This window comes from Adiantum capillus-veneris, chromosome 18 (genome assembly GCF_014529385.1).
Source record: "Adiantum capillus-veneris isolate H3 chromosome 18, ASM1452938v2, whole genome shotgun sequence".
Classification (NCBI taxonomy): Eukaryota; Viridiplantae; Streptophyta; class Polypodiopsida; order Polypodiales; family Pteridaceae; genus Adiantum; species Adiantum capillus-veneris.
The window spans coordinates 139,086,487-139,110,527 of NC_140948.1; the positions used below are offsets into that span (position 1 = coordinate 139,086,487).

A 24,041-nucleotide genomic window follows, 5' to 3' on the forward strand; every position below is an offset into this window, starting at 1 on the left:
TTTGTAAAATGCACTTCTAGCCTATTTAAGCCTTAGTCCTCAAAGGACTGTTTGTGTCAGTGGCTCACGGTCAAGTAGAGAAAAGATGAAATATATTACGTGGCCATCATCCCTAATATTAAAAAATAACAAGCATGATCTCCTTTCTCTCAAGTTAATACCATGCCGTTAGTGTTCCGGGAAAATGTGTCTCAGCTTAATATCGTGCCGCCTTCAATTTCCAAAATGCCGGTTGAGCGCTAGGGGAAAAAGGAGAAATTCTACCCCAAAATAGAGAAAAATAGTGTAAAAAGCAAAAAAAGTAACCTAATTTTCTAAATTTTCCTCTTGGCAAAAATAAGGAAAAACATTTTGCATGTTTGAGAAAATGTTTTTTCCCGAACATTGCATGCCGTTTCCGATTTCTCGCTACAGGTAGTGTTAGGGAAAAATGTGTCTCAGCTGAATACCATGCCGTCTACAATTTCCAAAATGCTGGTTGAGCGCAAGGCGAACAGGAGAAATTTCGTCCCAAAATAGAGAAAAATAGTGTAAAAACCTAAAAAAGTCAGCTACTTTTCTAAATTTTCCTCTTGGCAAAAATAAGGAAATGGATTTTGCATGTTTGGGGAAATGTTTTTTCCCGAACACTGCATGCCGTTTTTGGTCTCGAAAATGCTATCAACCTCAAAAGAGAGAAAGTGTTTCGCTGCAAGCAGTGTTACAAGGAAATGTGTATCAACTGAATACCATGCCGTTTTTTATTTTGAAAATGTTGTCAACCTTGAAAGAGAGAAAAATAGTGTAAAAACGCAAAAAATAGTACCTAATTTTCCAAAATTTCCTCTCGAAAAATTTTGTTAGGGAGAAATGTGTCTCGACCTAATACTATACTGTTTTCAATTTCTCTCAACCCCAAAAGAGAGGAAAATAGTGTAAAAAGCCATCAAAAAATTAGCTTGGTTTTTAAAATTTTCTCGGCATTTTTGACATTCAAAATAGTATGGTGTTAACCCGAGGCATGTTTTCCCCGAATACTACTCGGCAATGTTGAGGCTATGGTATGAAAATATTTCAAGAGAAAACTTCAAAAAATTAGGCTATTTTTTTAAACTTTTACACTATTTTTGTCTATTTTGGGGCGGCATTCTTGCTTTTTCCATGCCCTCAATCGCACTTTTAAAATTGAAAACGGCACGATATTAAGACGAGACACATTTTCCCCCACTAGAGAGGAATTCAAATTTTTTTAATATTTTAACACTATTTTTGTATATTTTGGGACGGCACTTCGCCTTTTTCCATGCCCTCAATCGGTAGTTTTAAAATTGGAAACAGCACGATATTAAGACAACACACATTTTCCCCGAACACTAGAGAGGAATTTCAAAAAATTAGGCTACTTTACAAAATTTCAACACTATTTTTTGTCTATTCTAGGGCAAGGTTTTTCCTTTTTCCCAAATACTATCGTGCCCTCGAGCAGCGTTTTCGAAATTGAAACCGGCACACTATTAAGGTGAGACACAATTTACGACGAGTACTGGTTTTCGAAAATCTTTTTCCCACCAAGTGCTCAGGAAAAATCATTTTCTCGAGCATGAAAATTTCTTTTCGCTGAGTTTTTCAAGGGAAAATTTTAAGCTCGTTCATTCGTTATTTCTATGGTGTTCAACACATGAGTGTGGTGGGAACGCTAGACCACCAACACACACTTGTCCACTAGTTCATTAATCCCTTTGAATTTGATGTCACCTATTGCATGTGTCTAAATGTGTCAAATCCATTTGATAGATGTGATAGTAGGTTAGCTTTAAGATATAGTGAACCGTTGAGAAATGCAAGGGAGCTTCTAGTATATAAGTGGGCTTGCTGCTTCAAAAATCAGTTCAAAAACATTCCTCTCCCTTACTTATCCTAAGATGCTTGTGACTGTGTGACGTATTATTTGTATGAACTTATTCATCCTTTAGCTAAAGCAAGTGCTTTACCCTTTGCTTCTTTTGAACACAGCAAGTAATAATTGTGTGAACATTATTTACTATCCTCTCTTAATATGGCTGTCTCTTCTTCCTCACGAAATCCACTTGATGGACATTACGACTGCTACGATGACAACGTTGAACCCATGTGCGATGAATCCAGTGATGTTCGCTTGATGGAATTTGAAAATGGTGACTCAATAGCTTGCTAACTTATAGAAAATGGTTGATATGTGCTTGGGAATAATGTGACTTTCCTTTTTGTTTTTACAGAGTTACACAAGATAGTGCATTGTGATACAGCTGCATCTTTTTTGGGACCCGATAGTGCTCTCGTTCTTGATCATGTGTCTCCACTCCGCACAAGGAGCGCTTCGAGCCTACCTAAGGTTGATGTTTCTTCTTTTCTTGGCGTTGGGCCCAAATCCCTCAAGCGTGTGGAACAAAGTGGGGCAATAGCACGTACACTTTCCAAGACGTGTGAGGTGACAACGGAACTGAGTAAGACTTGCTTGCACCACAAAGTTATTGTATTCTTGTATCCAACCCTTACGAGTTTTGTTTTTTGTTGTGGCAACCAAACCTTTATTGGGGGGACCACCACTTGTAATTGCAAAAAAAGAGAGCGTTCCGGAGGGTGCCAAGCTAGAAGCACATATTGGTACTGAGTGTTCCCATGAGAATGTAATTCCCGCTGGTTCATCTTCTCTTGTGCCTTATATTCCCACTAAGATCCCTCTATTGCGCATTGTTGACATCACTGAAACTTGCCCTGGTTTTGCATTTGAGGGGTGCATACTTAATCGATATGGAACCTACAAACAAAGCCCAGAGGTCGCTAAGTATACGCGTTACCTTAAGGTAGACCTAGTTGATCCACTCAACACTGACACTATCACTTGTGCTGTTAGCGATCAATTTATTGAGCAATTCATTGACACCCTCACGATAGGAGACTTTGTCCACATTGAGAATGTAACTGTTAAAAAAAAAACTAAGTCAGATGGTTGCACATCTCCTCATGTACTATTTTTCAATGCTTCCATGGTTGTAGAAAAAACAAAGCCTTTTGAAGTTAGCCTTAGTTTCTATCCAGAGAGCAAAGTGCGTCAATTTTTAGATGAGGCACAGTCCTTACATGCACAAGGCACCCGTACACACTTTGGAACTGTAGCTTTTGTTGTTATACAGGGCCATGCTAGCACTTCAAAAGCTGGTCTTTCCCAAGGTGATCTTATTGTTGCAGATGGGCCAGCGCCTGAGGATCGTGCCACTGTAAGGCTTGCTTACCTTCGCCCTTCTATAGATTTGCAGCTTTCTAATGTTTTCCCTCTCTTGTCATCGCAGCTTAGCTTCGTGAATGCACGTAAAGACGATTACCACGCTATTTTTCGTGCTTTGGAGACCGATGTGCATCCTATGTTTGTTGCACGAAACATAGGTTCCTTCACAGGTCGAAGCAATACACTCTCAGTCTTGGATATTACTATCCTAGCACACGTCAAAAGCCCTCGTCTCAAGCATCGTTTAGAGGAAGCATATAAGGCTCATATTCTTGATGTTGGCCACAATCAAGAAGTAAGTATTGATCTTGCTTTTCCTTTTTCACCGCAATAACTCAACAAAGCTCTAACTTGTCATGCGTCTATACATAAGTAACTGGTACACTGCATTTTGTGAATGTGAACTCAATTTTGGTGGAACGTTTTTGCGGTCAATGCAAATCTACTAAAATTCACCACCAACAAGAGGTGGACTTTTGCTCTATTTGCTCAAAATCTACATGTTTTGGTGCCCAAGCTTGAAGGAAAGATTTTGGCCAACAAAGCTTCCCCAATTGATGTTTCCTTAGCGGGTGACATAGTCGACAAAGTATTGCACCTTGACAAAACCTTTGTTGACTTATATGCTTCTGATGTGCTAGATGCACGTGAGCTACTAGCCTCCCTTGTTCGCACTGGGAAATTCACTGTCAACAAATTAGGCCTCATCACATCTTTTGTTGAAGAGACAAAATAGTGCTCCTCTACAACATTGAAACTCCATCGCCTCCATGCTGAAGAACACCCTTTGTATTATATCGGTTTCATCCATGCTTATCTTGTAAATTCCCATCTCAATATTTCAAGAAAAATTTTCAAAAAATTACGTTGCTTTTTTAAAGTTTTACACTACTTTTGTCTATTTTGGGACGACATTTCTCCTTTTCCATGCCCTCAACCGCCACTTTTTAAATTGAAAACGACACAATATTAAGACAAACTGAGTTAGACGATTGCACATCTCCTTATGTACTATTTTTCAATGCTTGCACAATTGTAGCAAAAACAAATCCTTTTGAGGTCAGCCTTAGTTTCTACCCAAAGAGCAAAGTGCGTCAATTTTTGCATGAGGCATAGTCCTTGCATGCACAAGGCACCCGTACACACTTTGCAACTGTAGCTATCCTAGGATATTGCTATCCTAGCACACGTCAAAAATCCTCATCTCAAGCACCGTTTGGAGGAAGCATATAAGGTCCATATTCTTGATGTTGCTCACAATCAAGAACTAAGTATTGATCTTGCTTTTCCTTTTTCACCACAATAACTCAAGAAAGCTCTAACTCATCAGGTGCCTATACATAGATAACTAACACACTGCACTTTGTGAATGTGAACTCAATTTTGGTGGAATGTTCTTGCGGTCAATGCAAATCTACTAAGATTCACCACCAACAAGAGGTGGACTTTTGCTTTATTTGCTCAAAATCTACAACTATTCTTGTGGTGCCCAAGCTTGAAGGAAAGATTTTGGCCAGCAAAGCTTCTGCAACTGATATTTTCTTAGCGAGCGACATAGTCGACAAAGTTTTGCACCTTGACAAACTTTGTTGACTTATATGCTTATGATGTGCTAGATGCACGTGGGCTACTAGCCTCCTTGTTCATATTGGCAAATTCACTGTCAACAAATTAGGCCTCATCACATCTTTTGTCGAAGAGACAAAGTAGTGCTCCTCTACGACATTGAAGCTCCATCACCACCTCCACACCAAAGAACACTCTTTATATTATATTGCTTTCATCCATTGCTCATCTTGTAGATTTTCATCTCTATCTCTTTCTGCCTCTTTCTCTCTCTCTCTCTCTCTCTCTCTCTCTCTCTCTCTCTCTCTCTCAGTGTGCACGTGTTTCATTTACTTGTCTTCCTTTCACCCCATACCGTAAGGGGAGGAAAAACTGCATGTACATGGCTTCCTCAACCAACCATAATGTATCTTTTGAAAACTCATTCAAAATAATATTGATAGTGCTTTCCTTGCTGATCACCCATGGAATAATAATGTTTTCCTCGTGCTCAATAAAATAATAAAGTCGCGCTCGTCATTGCAAAAAATCATCAACATCATGATAGAGGCAGTCAGAGTATCATTGGATGAAACACCAATGATCACACCTTCTCTAGCGCATCTGACTTCCAGTAGACATGATTCCTCCATTTTGACCCAAGTATTAAATAGCCACACATCATCTATTAGTATTGCGCTTGATATTATCCATGTGTTCTCTTTTAGATTTAGTATTGCATGTTATATTTATATTTACGGTGCACCAATAACTTAAGTCAAAAACACAACATTCAATAGTGGAACCGATCCAGCGACATTTCAGAAAATCATCATTGTTGAAAGAAGTGGCAACCTATTTTTTTACTTGGGGGGCAACCAACCCTCACACAAACGCAAGCCTCGTACCTGGGACCAAAACGAGACAGAGTCGTTGACAGCTTTGATTCTCCAACAACCAAATGAACTCCCTATCTCCATCGCGAGACAATTTGCTTGCTTAGGTGATGGAACCATCCGAGAAATAGGTGCAATAACATCAAAAATTAAAAAACTTAAAAAAAATTACACCCCACAACTCCATCCAACATAAACATTCAACAAGCCTCACCATCAGAAAAAGCTATACAACAGTACACAAAAATAGCAAACAATGCTCCTATACGAAAACTATCTTTGTACTTCATGCGGTCGTAGAAGGCAAGAACATGGTGCACTACTCACCCAATTGAATTCCATAGGATTTAACCTCCCCTTGGCTATAGTAGAGAAGCTAAATCATTTAGAAAGCCGCCTTGTAAGTCCTAGACTACCTTTCACCAAAATTAGGGAGCTTACATACGATGGTCAATTTGGTTTGCGAGGTAGCGTTGTTAATGTTTTGGCATCCTTGGGGAAAACACAACAAATATTGCCAAGGTTTATTCATGATGAAGCCTCGATAATAGTGGGCATTAAGCGTCGTCTACAGTACAATCATTGTTACCTTTCCGGCGTTGTTCGACCATTGCTTACAATGAAAGCCACTGCTCAACTATTGCAAACATCTTTATACAAGAATGAAAATATTACTCTGAAAAACGAGTGGGTAAGCCATTTCTATAGTCTCCATTGTCCTTTGCTTGATGATTTTGTCGACGACAATCAACCATCAGAAGAAGATGATCTAGCTACAGATGTCATGCTCCATGAAATTGAATCATCACAACAAGTAGTAGATCACAACGACAAAATCTTCTTTGTAGCTCCTGCCGAGGGAAATAATCCTTTGAGTATTTTCAAAGATGAATATTGTGAAGAACTTAGTTTCCCTACTATTTTCTATGGTGAGCCCCGTAAATACCATACACTTGCTAAGCATAAATACCAACACGTGGCCCAATGGGAGCTTATGCATAGTGATAGAAGGTTCTCACTAAATTTAGAGAATCTTTTTTTCAAAACAGTCAAAGTCACGACTCAAAAAATCTTGGGATCCATTTGGATACGTATGCGCAAAGGCAAGCTAAACCAGAATACACTAGTGGCCGCACAAGTTGTTGGAGATACTAACATTGAGAAGGTCTTGTCTTCCCAACTTGGATATCGTGACTTTGAGGCATTGCGAACATCACCCGACTACAAAGAGAAACTAAAAAAAAACGCCTTTGCTAATGATTAGACAACTTGGACCACCAACATTCTTCATCACATTTTTTGCGGCTGAGAAACGTTGGAAGCCCCTGATTACAGCACTTGCTAAGCTCAACCCCATCACGCGTGCAAGCACACAGACAAAAGCGTCATACATACGAGATTTGGTCCGAGCCGACCCTGTAACAACAGCCCGCTTTTACTTGAACCGATTTAACGGGATGAAGAAATTGCTAACCAAGGATATAACCATATTGGGAAAACTCAAAGATTACTTTTTTGTAACTGAGTTTCAGAGCCGAGGTAGCCAGCATGATCATGGGCTCCTATGGATAGAAAATGCTCCCATCTATGGGAAAGATCCCAACGAAGATGTTGTGGATTTCATTGATAAGTACATAACAACTGACTCCATGCTCCTTCCTGTAGATTTATAAGAAATTCAAACACACAAGCATAGGAAGACTTGCTTCAAAAAACACAAGGGATGCCGCTTTGACTTTCCTCGCTACCCAATGCCTTTTACTATGATTTTAGAACCCTACCATTCTCCAGATAACAATATGCAATACAAAATAAAGAAACACAAACAAATCAAAGATAATCTGCTACTACTAGATTATAAAGCGAATATTACATTCGAACAGTGGCTCCTACCTATGGACCTTCGATTTGACGATTACATCGAAGCTATATCATCCAGAATCTCATGCCAAACACTTCTGTTGAAAAGAAATATCAAAGATATCTACACAAATAACTTAAACCCAACCATTTCAAAGCTATGGGATGCGAATTCAGATATACAATACATTTTAAATGCACACGGAGCAGCTATCTATTGTACCTCATACATAACAAAATTTGATAACACACTCATCAAAGCAATCAAAGAACAATTTGACTCTTGCATTGAAAACAATGCAACTACATACGATAGACTTCGAAAAATAGGAAACACGATACTAAACACACAGCAAATAAGCTCACAACAAGCGGTATATATTGCACTTTCCCTACCTCTCTACATCGCAACCCGAGAATTTATGTTCATAAACACAAACCCTCCCAACGAGAGAACAATGCTTCTCAAACGAAAACACCTCCTACAAAACATAGACTCGACCAGCATAAAAATCTTTTACGAAACAAGCATAAACAAATACTGTAAACGTCCTGCCCAGCTCAATGCCGCATCATTGACAGAATTTGCCTCGACATACAATACAACAAGCAACACATACAAAAAACGTACCAAACCAAAGATTATACGATATGTCAAATATAATGCCACAAAAATCCAGATAATTATTATAGAGAACAATGTCTTTTATTTCTACCATGGATAAATAATGAAACTCAACATCTAACAGATGGACTCACATGGAAAGATGTATACAATCAAAATAAACCTACCATGGATACAAATGAATCCAAATATAACAAAACCACAATACTAAAGGAGAACCTTAACACCAACTCACTAGCCACCAATTCACCATCGACATCTACAACACTATCTAATATTTCCTCCCATATTCGTGTTGACATCACAGAAGACCTAAATATCCAACACCACCAGCTGCATACACACACTATACCAACCATAAAAATACTACTGCAGTCAAACAATATATATTACAAGAGCATTCTACTACTTAACACACAACAAAGGCTAATATTCGATGATATTATGCTAAGGAAACGTACATTTCCCACAGAACCAATCCATATTTTCTTCCTGACGGGAGGTGCAGGCACAGGAAAAACTTTCACCCTCCTTTTGATTGTCCAAGGACTTCTACGTTTCTACAACCATAGATCACATTCCAGCCCAACAACGACAAAAGCTTTGCTAATGGCATACACGGGCAAGGCTGCCTTTAACATTGGTGGAACCACTATTCACTCAGCCCTCCACTTGCCACTGCTCACATCATCTAACACTTCCCTATCACCTGAGAAACTGAATGAGCTGTGACTGCTTTATCGCGACCTGCAGCTAGCCGTTTTCGATGAAGTCTCCTTGATTGGGACCAACATCTTCGCTATGGCAGACTCTCGCCTGCGTGCAATAAAAAAACAACTACGACCTTCCATTTGGTGGTGTTGACATTGTCTTATGTGGCGATCTTTGTCAAGCAAGTCCTGTGCGCGACTCTTGGATTTTCTCCAGAAAACATCGGTTGCTCGAAGCTATCTCACCCTCTTTCTGGCATGACCACATAAAGTCTTACGAGTTAACAAGCACCATGAGAGAAACTAACAAGACATTCATCGACATACTCAACAGGATACGCGTTTCAAAGCACACTAACGAAGACATTTTGTACCTCAATACACATTACATGCGCGCAGTACCTCATCCAGCCATCGTCTCCCACCTTTACTATGCAAACAAAGATAAAGACCTACACAACCAACATATTTTCAACACTACCATAGGGACATCACTATTTATTGAAGCACAAGACACAAGGGCCAAAAATTGTAGCAAAACTATTCAAATACCAATAGATCCAAAATTGACAGCAGGTCTTCACACAAAACTTCACTTGAAACCAGGCCTAATTGTAGAACTTTGTGCAGGAAATATTGACATTCTAGATGGCCTAGTCAATGGAGCTGACGGTATATTCAAAGCAATAACACAAACCTCCATGACACAAACCATCTGGATTCAATTTCAAACCATCAAAGTAGGCCAAAAAACTAGGTATGAAAACCAACAACTATACATTGCATCAATAGATAGGCAATGGACACCAATCCAAAAAATAACACATGAGTTTCAAATAGGAAAGAACTTCTTGAACACTATTACTAGAACACAATTCCCAATTCAACCTGTAGCTGCTAGAACCATACACCGTGCACAAGGCTTGACCCTAGACACCTTGGCTTTCGATCCAACCAGCATTCGAAGTCACGGCCTTGTGTACACTGCCCTCTCCCGCGTAAGAGATCCCAACAACCTTTACCTCCTAGCAGAATTAACTTCCAACCATATTAAAGTAGACCAAACAGTTCTAACTGAGATACACCGCCTCAAAACACATGCCACTTGGCAACCTACACAGCTTAACCTCCACTCTTTGCCCAACAATCACTTGATAATACAATCTCTTAACATTGTGTCCCTAAAGAAACACTACAACAATCTTATTCATGATAATAGCTTAATGGCCTCCCACATTCTTTCTCTCCAAGAAACAAAACTACGACATCCCAACACAGTGGCCATAAACGGTTACACACACACACTCAAACAACTGGCCCCATGGGAGTATCCCTCTTCACATCAAACAAAAACATACATCTACAACACCACAACATCATTTCCACGAACGAAATAGAATGCATTACAACATTCCTCAGCACGCCACATAATCCACCAATAACCCTGATAACATTATACCGCAGACCTTCAACTCCACTTCCTTTGCTCCTGCAAACATTGACCACACTACTCACACCTCACCTCCAACACACCCCTACCATTTTACTCGGTGACTTCAACATCAATGCTAAATACCAAACACCTGAATACCATGCACTTTCTAACCTTCTCTCCAGACACAACATGACACAACATATAACCCAAACCACAACAATCTACGATTCAACTTTGGATCACATTTGGACTACAAATTCCTTCGCTAACATAACAACAGGCACTAACTTTTCGTTCTGGTCAGACCACTCCATTATTTACTTACTACTCCCACTAAACTCCAAAAACGCATTCCAATCCTCCCCTCCTCCTACATCCTAAAATCATCTCCACAAATACTTCGATTGGCAGGCCTCCGTGATCCTTCACCTTGTTTAGCGTACTGTTAGGAGAGCGATTGCATACATGAACTGCAGTTTTCAAAGCCTCTCCCCAAAACCCATGAGGGAGATTAGCCGTGGACAACATGCAACGCACTCACTCACATAAAGTACGGTTATATCTCTCAGCCACACCATTAGAAGATGGATTATAAGGGGTTGTCAACTCCCTTTTAATCCCATATTCTTCGCAATAACGCTGAAATTCAGCAGACGTGTACTCCCTCCCATTGTCAGATCTCAGACATTTAAGCTTACTACCTTTTTGCGTGGTCACAAAAGCATGAAACCTCTTAAATGTATTAAATGTCTCACTCTTATTCTTTTAACAAATATGTCCAGCCTTTCCTAGTGCAATCATCAATGAATGTAACAAAGTATGATGCACCACCAAAAGACTTAACAGGCATTGAACATACATCGGAGTAAATTAAATCAAGAGCATTAGCTTTGCGTGAGACACCAGAATAATAAGAAGACTTCTTTTGTTTACCATACAAAGAGTCATTACAAAAATCTAACTTGGTGACCTTTACATCAACCCTCTTCAAAGAGGAGAGCACATCAAGTCCCTTCTGGCTCATATGGCCAAGTCTTTTGTGCCACAACTCCAAATGAGAAGCAACTTCGGCCACTGCAAGAAACTTGCTAGGCAAAGCTTTGCCGTGTAAATAGTACAATGTACCACTCTTGCATCCCTTGACAATGAGCATTGATCCCTTAAGCAACTTCCATGAACCCCCAGCAAAAATGGTTGTATAACCCTGTGCATCCATCTGGCCAACAGACAAAAGACTCTTCTTGATTTCTGGTACATACCTTACATCTTTAAGCATAAACTCTTGGTCATTGTTTAATGCCAAGCGCACAGTGCCCATTCCTTCAATGTCAAAAGCATGGTTATCCCCAAGGTAAACCTTGCGTTGCCTGCATGATAAGAAGCAAAACACTCCACAGATGGAGTCACATGAAATGAGGCACCCGAGTCTACTATCCAAGACTGTGTAAGGCCATCATTTGCACTTAGCAATGCATCAATGACATCTCTATGTGAGATAAGCATGTCTTCTGCATTTGCTACAACAAAATCTGAGAGGCATGAAGCTGTAACCAAGATCTCCTCATTGTCGGAGAACTCTGTGATAACCACACTAGAGGATACATTGACAATCTCCGAATCCTTAAAGGAGGTACCTGTTGATTTTTCCCCTTTCTTATCCTTTGTCTTCTTCTTCTCCTGTGATTCCTTCTTTCTTTCCTGCTCTTTCTTGAAATACCTGCAATCTGGCTTCTTATGGCCTTTTCTGCCACACTGGTAACAAGTCACATCCTTATCCCTAGACTTGCCTTTGCTTCTGTTTTGAGTCTTGGTACCTGTATTTTGCTTCTGACTTCTGCCTTTCGCATTGTAAGCAGAACTGCCACCTTCCCCACCACTAGACTTGCGTCTAATTTCCTCATTTAAGATGGAGCCTCGCACTCCATCATATGTTAGGTTGGGGCTATTACTCCAAGAAACCACAAGCGTTTCCCAAGAGTCTGGCAAAGTCATCAACAAAAATATGGCTTTCAACTTGTCATCAAAAGGTTGAAGCCCAGTATCCTGTAGTTGACTCATAACGCTAGTGAAAGCACTTAAGTGCTCAAAACCGACTTGGCTTCGTCAAGTATCATGTTCATCAGTTTGCGCATCAAATGCACCTGATTCACAGGGGTGGCATTCTCATAAGTGGCCTTCAACTTATGCCAAATTGCATGTGCACTGTCCAAGCCCTTTATGTCCACCAGAATGTCATCGGTCACAACCATTTTGATGTAGGCCTTTGCCCTCTTGTTGAGCTTGGCCCAATCCTCATCCGGCATATCCTCAGGCTTTACAGCCAAAAGGGCGTCCTCACAATCCTTGAGGAACAAAATCCGCTGCATCCTGTCTTGCCATAGGTCGAAACCTGTACCGTCAAATCGCTTGATTTCCATCAAGCTCTTGGCATCAGACGACGAGGAAGTAGAGACCATTTGCATGGATTAAAATGCAGCAGAAAGTGTCTACACAAAATCTGAAAATTTTCAGTGATATGTACCGCACGTTGCATACAATGTGCTGAAAATTTCAGCAATTAACAAGTATCTCCAATGCGTACTTGCATAAACCCACAAAAGGCGTACATAAACCTCAATTTGTGTACATAAAAACAGTCCAATGCTGAATTTTCTGCAAATTTACTGTTTTGGCGCATCAATTAGCATCACATGGACCTATTTTGAGTAGGAAAGGCAAGGGGCATTCACGGGAATCGATTTAGAACACGTGCGTTTTGCTGTTTTGACTTGTATTTTTCTTGTTTTTACCTATTTTGACCTAATTTCAGCCTGTTTTAGGCTATTTTGGGAACCCTAATCACCCTAGGTGACACCGGAAGCAAGGGGCTTCGCGATGAAAGCGGAAATTTGACACGAGAGAAGCCTTTTGCCTGTTTTCCCTACGCAAAGCTTCTGAAACCCTAATCTGGCTCTGATACCAGTTGTTGAGCGCACGGCGGTGTGTGCAAGTGAAAGAGCACGCGAGGAAGTTCAGTGTGTGTGCAGAGAGGGGTGGCGAAAACCAGCAGGAGAGGAAGCGCTAGCAGAACGATGAGGGAGAGAGAGAGAGCTCACGTTTTTGGGGAAAACTCAATAAGTGAGTTTTGGGTTTTCCCACTTTTATTATTAGTGACCTTTAAAAAATGTGTCCAGGTTCAATATGAACCTGGACAAAGTATAAAAATACAAAAAGGGGTTATTAAGCCTTTAACCCAACACATCCACCCCCTTATCTTCCATAGCCTGCTTATATTTTTTGCAGATTTTGGAGACATATCGTCCTTCAAATTGTTACAACCTGCCTGGCCTCTCGAATTTGAGCTTTCATCTCTCGAACTGTGCTTTGATTCATCATCTGCTGATGTCACGTGACCCATCCCAACCCTATGTGTCCGTGGACAAGCTATACCACAGTAGGGTTCTCGTCAGTCAAGTCAGTTTAGATTAGCAGTGATCTGGCACTTTTGTGAGTCTATTCGTAGACCGTGCATGCCCAGTCACTTAGCATAGATACATATCCTCCGGTTGCACACAGCATGATCATTGGAATTCCCATCAGAATCCATTAGCATCAATTAGGGGAATTTCCCAGTGCATTTAGCCTATTTTCCTATTTATTGGTTATTTTCACTTATTAGTTTTAAGTGACTTTCCAACAAAAATAGGTAGGGCAATTTTGCTAAGTTAATATATAAGCAAACCCAAGTTAGCACTTTTTGGCAGAAGAGGCAGCAGGAGCTTCCCGCTCAAAAGGCAACTTCTCAGCAGTACCCCCTCAGACCATCCCTAGCCTTTTTGCATCTTCTCCCCTGCCTGGCATTTTTGCATCAACTCAGCAGCCCTGGTGTTTTCCTCTCTTGCAGTCATCGCCATCAACCACAATATCCTAGCGTTAGCAGATCCTTGCAGATCAGCCCCATCCTCGGTGTTTTCCCGCGATAGAATCAGCCCCAGCTTTAGCATTTTACTAACGCTAGACCACCAGCATACCTCAGCGTTTTTGTGGAAGATTCGCAGCTTGTATGATTCAGCACTTCAGCGTTTGCTGCAGCATAACCAGCAGGTACGGATCAGCCCTTCACTAACGCTAGGTAACCACACAGATCAGCGTTTTTAATTCTCAGCCCAAACCAGCAGTAGATCTTCGCAGTTTTCAACCTATGACTCAGTAGCAGAACCATCCCAAGACGGTTGCAGATGTTCCCCCATTTTCAGCCATAAAAACGCAGCCAAAACAGTCATTTTCAGCCACCAACCAGTCCCCGAATTCAGCGATTAGAAGATCACAGATTCCAGCCATCAAGTCGTCGTCGTCACTGTCGTCGTCGTCATTGGCATAGTCCCATTGCATCAGTCCATTGCATACGCATTGTACACGTTTGTGCAATCAAAGTAGACCACTCTCGCCGACGAGAGTGGGGCCTTCGGAGGAGGGTTTTACAACCTCTCAGGTGTTGTATCTCTTCTCTCTCCTTCTCTCAATCTCATTCATTTGCACGTAGAATATCCACTCACTTTGTTCGTGATCATAGCACTCTCCATAAGACGGAAAGCTCTCTCTTTCCCTAAGAACTAAAAGGAACCTTGAGCAATAAAGATCACTAATCTTGAGAAAATACAACATTCATTCCGCTGCACCTTACATTGGTATCAGAGTTTTGGAAGTGTTCTGCATTACTCAAGGAAAGAACCACAAGAACCACAAGAACCACAAGAATTTTTTTTGCTTGTTGCAATCGCACGAACCCAAGTTTACTTGGGCGTGGCGATTCCTAATCGTGTTTTGTTGAAGAGTGACAGGAATCCAAAGAAAGAAGGGCTTGTCTAGCCTCCCTTGTTCTCTTTTCACTCATTGAGAGTGGATCGTGCACTTAGCGGCCGGCCAATTGACGTGAGGTGGGAAAAAGCAACCTTGGTGTGAGCGCAAGGCCGCCAAGGGGTGCGCCCGCAGAAAGGAGTAGAATTCGAGTGAAGAGAAGATCCTTCTCCAACGCGATTTGCAAGCGAAAGAAAACTTCAAGAACCCCAAGAACCCAAGACCCTCAAGACTCAGGAACCTCAAGAACGAAAGATTCTCACGAACCCAAGAGCCTCAAGAACCCAAGTTCCTCGTGAACTTAAGAACCCAGACCACAAGAACCCACAAGAACCCACGATTTGAGAATGATCATCACTCGAAGCGGAATGGATACTTCGCTTGGAGGGAATGAGCATGAGAGAGGCGAAGAAGAATTTTCCCCACCAGGAGGTTTTTCCAACCCTTCCCCATCTACGACAAAGATTGCACTAACTCCTATGGAGGAGTTAAAGCAGATGTTTATGGAAAGAATGGCATAAATGAAACGCAGACACGCAGAAGAAAAAACAGAAAGAGAAGCCGAAAGAAAGGCAAGACAAGAACGGCGCGACCGACACATTCAAGAGTTCTTGCGACTCTTGTATCCCGTGCCGACACAGATGCAAGAGATTCAGGAGACGGAGACTCTCTCAGTCTCTTCTTCTCCAAAGCATGACACATAGGATTTATATGATTGTGTGAAGCATGATGATGTTTTGGTTGACAATGATAAGCACAATGATTTGCATGATGATAAGCATGATGATTTGAATGACAAGCATGATGATTTGGATGACAGAGATAAGCATGATGATTTGAATGATATTGCTAAGCATGATGATTTGGATGCCAATGACAAGCATGATGATTCGCATGATCAAGATGTGATTTCTCACAAGCATGATGAATTGCATGAAGATGGTGTGATTGTTCACAAGGATGATGTGTTAGTTGATGCTTTTTCTAGCGAAGCTAACCTCGTTGTAGATTCGATCAATCACCAAGAATCGATCTTGGCTTTCGAGTCAAGGTCCACAGATCCCCCACAAGAAGATTCGATAGATCCCGAAGAAGCGATCTTGGCTCTCGAGCTTTGGTCCAAAGAGCCATCACAGGAAGTATTATGTGTTCGCATGATTGATACGCACGGATTGTTCGAGTGTTTCATTCGTGAAGATTTCCTGCATTTTAGTCAGCATCGTTATGTGATCCCTTTTCCTAGGCATGACATATTGTATGTTGAGCATGTTTCTCTCATGGATGAGCACGAATGTATGCAGATTGTTCATGAAAAGCTGAAAGGTATGTATGTAAGGAAGTCACATTCCATGTCTCTTCCTTGGCATGGCACAGTACCCGAAAGAGCACATGATAGTATGAGCACCAAGCATGGGCATTTCCATTGTGATTTGCCATAGTTGATTGCTTTCGATCAAACAGAAAAGATTCGATCTCATTGTTTGCATGTGTTTGATGAACGGGTTGTCACTCTGTCTCTATGTTCATCTACATTGCATACACAGTCTTTAGCAAAGACAAGATTTTTTTCCTTCACTTTACATGGAATGGGTATGTTCATGGTTTTGTGTTGGAGATGTTTCAGGAATTTTCAGCCATGGAGATTCTTGAAGACGAAAGAAGCAGGACTCTTGTAAGGTGCAGCGGAATGAATGTTGTATTTTCTCAAGATTAGTGATCTTTATTGCTCAAGGTTCCTTTTAGTTCTTAGGGAAAGAGAGAGCTTTCCGTCTTATGAAGAGTGCTATGATCACGAACAAAGTGAGTGGATTGTGCGTGCAAGTGAACGAAACTGAGAGAAGGAGAGAGAAGAGATACGACACCCAAGAGGTTGTAAAACCCTCCTCCGAAGGCCCCACTCTCGTCGGCGAGAGTGGTCTACTTTGATTGCACAAAGGTATACAATGCGTATGCAATGGACTGATGCAACTTTGATTATGCCGATGACGACGACAGTGATGACGATGACGACTCGATGGCTGAAATCTTTAGTCTTCTATCTGTTGTTTTTCGGGACTGTTTCGATTGCTGAAAATAACTGTTTTGGCTGTGTTTTAATGGCTGAAAATTGGGGGATCATCTGCAACCAACTTGGGGGTGATCTACTGCGGTGTCATAGGCTGAAAATTGCGAATCTCTGCTGCTGGTTTGGGCTGAATATAAAAAACGCTGATGTTGCTTTTCCCTTGCTAAAAACGCTACTGCTGATCTGAATCTGCAAAGCAAAAACGCTGATTTGGCTGTTTGGGAAAAATGCTAGTAATGCTGATGAATTTGCTGGTGATGGCAGTAATCTGCTAGCGCTAGGGTTCTGGTGGTGTTTACGATCCAGGCCAGGCTGAAAACGCTAGATCTTGCGGGTCGGCGAGGATGGGATCTCCAAAAACGCCAAGGTTCTTGAGGGGGTAGTGCTGAGAAGTTGCCTGTTGAGCGGGAAGCTCCTGCTGCCTCTTCTGCCAGAAAGTGCTCACTTGGGTTTGCTTATAAATTAACTTACCCAATTTGCCCTACTGAGTACCCAACAAAAGTCACTTAATAATTAAGTGAAAAATGTCAAAAAATAGGAAAAAATGGGATAAAGTCATCTAAAAAATCCCCAAACTGACTCTGATGGAATCTGATGGAAATGCTTATGCTTATGCAAGGTGCAACCAGAGGATATGCATCTACACTGAGTGACTGGGCATGCACGGTCTACGAATAGACTCACAAAAGTGCCAGATTACTTCTAATCTAACTTGACTGGACTTGACAGAAATCCTTCTATGGTGTAGCTTGTCCACGGACACATAGGGTTGGGATGTGTCACGTGACATCCCCTCCTTTTTAAAGTGAGGTACTGGTACCGAGTTGCATGGCTTCCTTGTAGTTTGCCAACAACTCTGGATAATCCTTGAAGAACTCTTCGTCTACCCACACTGCTTCATGGGTTCCTCGATCTTTGAACTTCAAAAAATACTGTCGTACTTGTTTCTTCGAACCATGGCGAAACCGATACAACAAGACTTGCTCCGGCTCCATAACTTCTGCTTCATCGATGATCTCCGGTTCTTCTTCTTCCGAAACGTCCTTTGGAGGTGTTCCTTGAAACACTTTCAACCAAGAAACATGGAAAACGTTGTGCATTGACCATGGGTTAGGCAACTTTAATTTCATTGAAACCCCGTTAATCTTTTTGATGACTGGAAATGGACCATACATACGAAAAGATAATTTAGGACATTTCTTTCCAACTTGCTTAAGACGCTGTTTCATAATTCGTAGATACATCCAATCTCCTTCCTTGATCGAGACCTCCTGACGATGCTTGTTAGCCTGTCGAGAATAAGATTCCTGAGCCTTGCTTAGCCGAAGCTTCACACTCTCAGAAATCTCATCCAATGACCGACTCTCAGCATTGGCATCGGGCATTTGACTGACCGATCAAGTCAACAATGACTGGAATCGGTGGCCAAAAGCTGCCTCATACGGAGTTCGACCAATAGCAGAAGAGAAGGAATCATTGAGAATAGCCTGTACCAATGGGAGATAGAGCTCCCATTGAGACTGCTGATCATGAACATAAGACTTCAACACATCAAAAGCCAACTGATTATAAATTTCCGTTTGACCATCTGACTGTGGATGAAAAGCGGATGAAAAATTCGACTTTGTGTCAAAATTTTCAAAGAGTGCACGCCAAAGTTGGACGTAAACTTAACATCCCTATCTGAAACAATGGACTTTGGCAAACCACAGAGGGGGTATCAATGCTTTATGAACAATCGTGCAACATCTTGTGCAGTAACTGTGGCCTTACAAGGAATCAACATGCAAAATCTGCTGAAACGATCAACAATAGTTAAACATTGAGTGTTCCTTGAATGCTAACTTGGTGGTAAGTTAGTCACAAAATCCATAGAGATATCTTGAAAAGGTCCCTCAGGAATAGGCAGCGGAAGCAAGAGGCCTTGCTGCTTACCCCGAGGAGCTTTCACTTTTTGACATATAGTGCAATGTGTGACATAACTAAACACATCTTTTCGTATTTTAGGCCAATAGAAAAATCGTTCAATCTTTTCCAATGTGGTATTCATACCCCTGTGCCCACCTGTGAGAGAGTCATGTGCATCATGCAATATGGATGGCCTGAGAGAGGGCAACACACATAGACGCTGACGAAAAAATAACAATCCATCACGAATGAGATAGTTGCTGGATCCTTGGGAAGCAAGAGCGTGCAACCAATACTTACCAAACTCTGAATCTGCATACTGATTCTTCATGCTGTCGAAAGACTCACCCTGTATCGAAAATGTGGTACTTGACTCAAGAGCCAAAATCTGTCCTTTGCGACTCAACGCATCTGCAACAGGGTTAGCTTTTCCAGGCACATACTCAATCAAACCTCCAAATTGCTCAAAAAATTGTGACCACCGCGCTTGGCGATCACTCCAATGTGCACTAGGCATAGACTGGAGCCACTTGAGGGCTTGATGATCTGTGCGCACTATAAACTCTCTACCATACAAGAAATGCTTCCAATGCTTAAGAGAGTGAATGACAGACAAAAGTTCTCTATCATAAACTGAATAATTCTTTTCCGCACTATTGAGCTTCCTGCTAAGGAAAGCTACTGGGCGACCATGTTACTGGAGCACAGCGCCTATGGCGACATTGCTCGCATCCGTCCATACCTCAAAGGGATCATCCCAAGAAGCAAGGATAAGACACGGAGCTTCCGTCACCGCAACCTTGAGAGCTTCGAAAGCCTCAATGGCTGCCTCGGGCAAGTCTACGCAATTAAGGCGAGTCTTTACCCCTTTCAAAACATCAGTCATAAGTGCAACAATGCGTGCAAAATTCTCTATGTGCGAACTATATGCTTGACATAAACCAAGAAAAGAAAGCACATCATACGCAGTTTTGGGCAAATCCCAATTACGAACCTGTTCCACCTTCGCGGGGTCTAGCTTGACGCCTTCTGCAGATATGATATAACCCAGATAAGTGACTTCAGTAAGAAAAAATTCAGACTTCTTAGCTGCAATGTACAGCTGACACTCATCCAAACGAGTTAGTACCCTTTCAACATCTCTTTCATGTTGTTCCCACGATGCAGAAAAAATGAGAATATCATCTAAAAAGATGAACACACATACATCTACCATGTCGCCGAAACGACCTACCATGAGACGATTGAATGTACCCACGGCTCCTATCAATCCAAAAGGCATAACAATATACTCCCATTGCCCTCGCTCGGTGCGAAAGGCGGTCTTGAAAATGTCGCCTTTGAATACCCGTACCTGATGGTATCCACTTTTGAGATTGACCTTGCTGAAAACCTTTGCCCCATTGAGCCTATCCAAGATATACTCAATGCGAGGCATCGGAAACTTGTTCTTGACGGTCATCTTGTTTAATGCCCTATAATCAACACACAAATGAGACGAACCATCCTTCTTGCGAACGAACAAAATAGGGGCAGCAAAAGGACTTACACTAGGACGTATGAATCCTCTAGCCACCAACTCCGTGAGTTGTCGCTCTAACTCTTCCTCCCGTGACTTGTTCAAATGGTAGGGAGCCTTACTGACCGGCTGCGCTCCCTCCATAAGCTCGATGCGGCGGTCCTTCGGCCGCTCTGGTGGGAGACGAGGTGGAAAATCATCCTGCAAAAAGAGATGTTTAAATTTCGTAAACAACTCCGAATACTTACATGGAGCCTGAATGCTCTGGGAAACTGGAGCAGCATAAATGAATGCCGCTTGTGCACCTCGTCGTAATTCACGCTTTACCTGTACATGCGAGATGAGAGGCAAAGAATGCAAGCCCTCCTCAGTACGAATGATGAGGGGGGAATCAATATCGGAATGTACAGTGATCGTGTTAGCACTAAATTTAATGTAAGGATCAAGTTCACGAAACCATTTAATGCCTAAAATCATATCACATCCTGAGAGAGGAGACACAAGAAATTTCCTACGAAAAGAAGCTTGATGAACGGTAAACATCACATCAAGGCACTCCTTCGTGATAAGAGAGTCCATACCAGGAGCAAAGCCAGAAACCTCGAGAGGAGATTTCTGACTAACCTCTAGGCGGGCTCTCTCAAGAAGAGGGGGACTAATCACATGATGCATACTGCCTGGATCAAACAAGACGACAAAATGCTGTCCTTTTACATGACCATAACACTTCATGAGAGATTCATCAATGTGTGTGTCACAGTCATGAGAAGATGCAGGTTGTGTTGTGATAGAGTTAGTGGTAGTTGCGGGTGCCTTTGGTTCTTTAGGTGGGACTGTCTTAGGACAGTTTTTCTTGGGTTCTTGAGGTTCTTGAGGTTCTTGAGGGGTTCTTTCGCTTGCCAATCGCGTTGGAGAAGGATCTTCTCTTCACCCGAGTTCTACTCCTTTCTGCGGGCGCACCCCTTGGCGGCCTTGCGCTCACACCAAGGTTGCTTTTTCCCACCTCATGTCGATTGGCTGGCCGCTAAGTGCATGGTCCGCTCTCAATGAGTGAAAAGAGACACAAGGGGAGGCTGGACAAGCCCTTCTTTCTTGGGATTCCTGTCACTCTTCAACAAAACACGATTAGGAATCGCCACGCCCAAGTAAACTTGGGTTCGTGCGATCACAAGCAAAAAAAAATTCTTGTGGTTCTTGTGGTTCTTCCCTTGAGTAATGCAGAACACTTCCAAAGCTTTGATACCAATGTAAGGTGCAACGGAATGAATGTTGTATTAACTCAAGATTAGTGATCTTTATTGCTGAATGTTCTTTTTAGTTCTTAGGGAAAGAGAGCTTTCCGTCTTATGAAGAGTGCTATGATCACGAACAAAATGAGTGGATTGTGCGTGCAAGTGAACGAGACTGAGAGAAGGAGAGAGAAGAGATACGACACCCAAGAGGTTGTAAAACCCTCCTCCGAAGGCCCCACTCTCGTCGGCGAGAGTGGTCTACTTTGATTGCACAAAGGTGTACAATGCGTATGCAATGGACTGATGCAACTTGGACTATGCCGATGACGACGACGACTCGATGGCTGAAATCTGTAATCTTCTATCTGCTGTTTTTCGGGACTGTTTCCTGGCTGAAAATAACTGTTTTGGCTGCGTTTTTATGGCTGAAAATTGGGGGATCATCTGCAACCAACTTGGGGGTGATGATCTTCTGCGGTGTCATAGGCTGAAAACTGCGAATCTCTGCTGCTGGTTTGGGCTGAATATAAAAAACGCTGATGTTGCTTTTCCCTTGCCAAAAACGCTACTGCTGATCTGAATCTGCAAAGCAAAACCGCTGATTTGGCTGTTTGGGAAAAATGCTAGTAATGCTGATGAATTTGCTGGTGATGGCAGTAATCTGCTAGCGCTAGGGTTCTGGTGGTGTTGACGATCCAGGCCAGGCTGAAAACGCTAGATCTTGCGGGTCGGCAAGGATGGGATCTCCAAAAACGCCAAGGTGCTTGAGGGGGTACTGCTGAGAAGTTACCTGTTGAGCGGGAAGCTCCTGCTGCCTCTTCTGCCAGAAAGTGTTAACTTGGGTTTGCTTATAGATTAACTTACCCAATTTGCCCTACTGAGTACCCAACAAAAGTCACTTAATAAATAAGTGAAAAATGTCAAAAATAGGAAAAAATGGGATAAAGTCATCTGAAAAATCCCCAAACTGACTCTGATGGAATCTGATGGAAATGCTTATGCTTATGCAAGGTGCAACCAGAGGATATGCATCTACACTGAGTGACTGGGCATGCACGGTCTACGAAATAGACTCACAAAAGTGCCAGATTACTTCTAATCTAACTTGACTGGACTTGACGGAAACCCTGCTATGGTGTAGCTTGTCCACGGACACATAGGGTTGGGATGTGTCACGTGACAACTCTAGACAAAGTTGAAGTATCGAAGGAGCCACAAAAGACTTTGAGTCGCTTTCGGCGCGGCCCAAAGAAGCAAGCGTTGCAGACCTTTATGAAGTTCAAGTACCGCACGACCCACACATCAGAGTGGGCCGGCGAAGAGTCCCTTCTAGGATTCCGGATGTTGTTGGCGATCTCCTTCGACGCCATAAGGTTCGGTACCAGTACTTCACTTTGAAAAGGAGGGGATGTCACGTGACCCATCCCAACCCTATGTGTCCGTGGACAAGCTATACCACAGTAGGGTTCTCGTCAGTCAAGTCAGTTTAGATTAGCAGTGATCTGGCACTTTTGTGAGTCTATTCGTAGACCGTGCATGCCCAGTCACTTAGCATAGATACATATCCTCCGGTTGCACACAGCATGATCATTGGAATTCCCATCAGAATCCATTAGCATCAATTAGGGGAATTTCCCAGTGCATTTAGCCTATTTTCCTATTTATTGGTTATTTTCACTTATTAGTTTTAAGTGACTTTCCAACAAAAATAGGTAGGGCAATTTTGCTAAGTTAATATATAAGCAAACCCAAGTTAGCACTTTTTGGCAGAAGAGGCAGCAGGAGCTTCCCGCTCAAAAGGCAACTTCTCAGCAGTACCCCCTCAGACCATCCCTGGCCTTTTTGCATCTTTTCCCCTTCCTGGCATTTTTGCATCAACTCAGCAGCCCTGGTGTTTTCCTCTCTTGCAGTCATCGCCATCAACCACAGTATCTTAGCGTTAGCAGATCCTTGTAGATCAGCCCTATCCTCGGTGTTTTCCCGCGATAGAATCAGCCCCAGCTTTAGCATTTTACTAACGCTAGACCACCAGCATACCTCAGCGTTTTTGTGGAAGATTCGCAGCTTGTATGATTCAGCACTTCAGCGTTTGCTGCAGCATAACCAGCAGGTACGGATCAGCCCTTCACTAACGCTAGGTAACCACACAGATCAGCGTTTTTAATT

At 42.1% G+C, this 24,041-nt stretch overlaps 2 protein-coding genes across 2 annotated transcripts in view; both read left to right on the top strand.

The window, feature by feature from the left end:
• Positions 1–24,041, top strand: part of LOC147436515 (putative methyltransferase At2g41040, chloroplastic) — a 73,042-nt gene that overhangs the window by 43,455 nt on the left and 5,546 nt on the right. The window lies entirely within an intron of this gene.
• Positions 3,006–3,578, top strand: LOC147436516 (uncharacterized). The gene is made up of 2 exons (XM_086489391.1): positions 3,006–3,236; positions 3,309–3,578. Exons 1-2 carry the CDS (start codon positions 3,006–3,008, stop codon positions 3,576–3,578), a joined length of 501 nt encoding a protein of 166 aa, XP_086345517.1.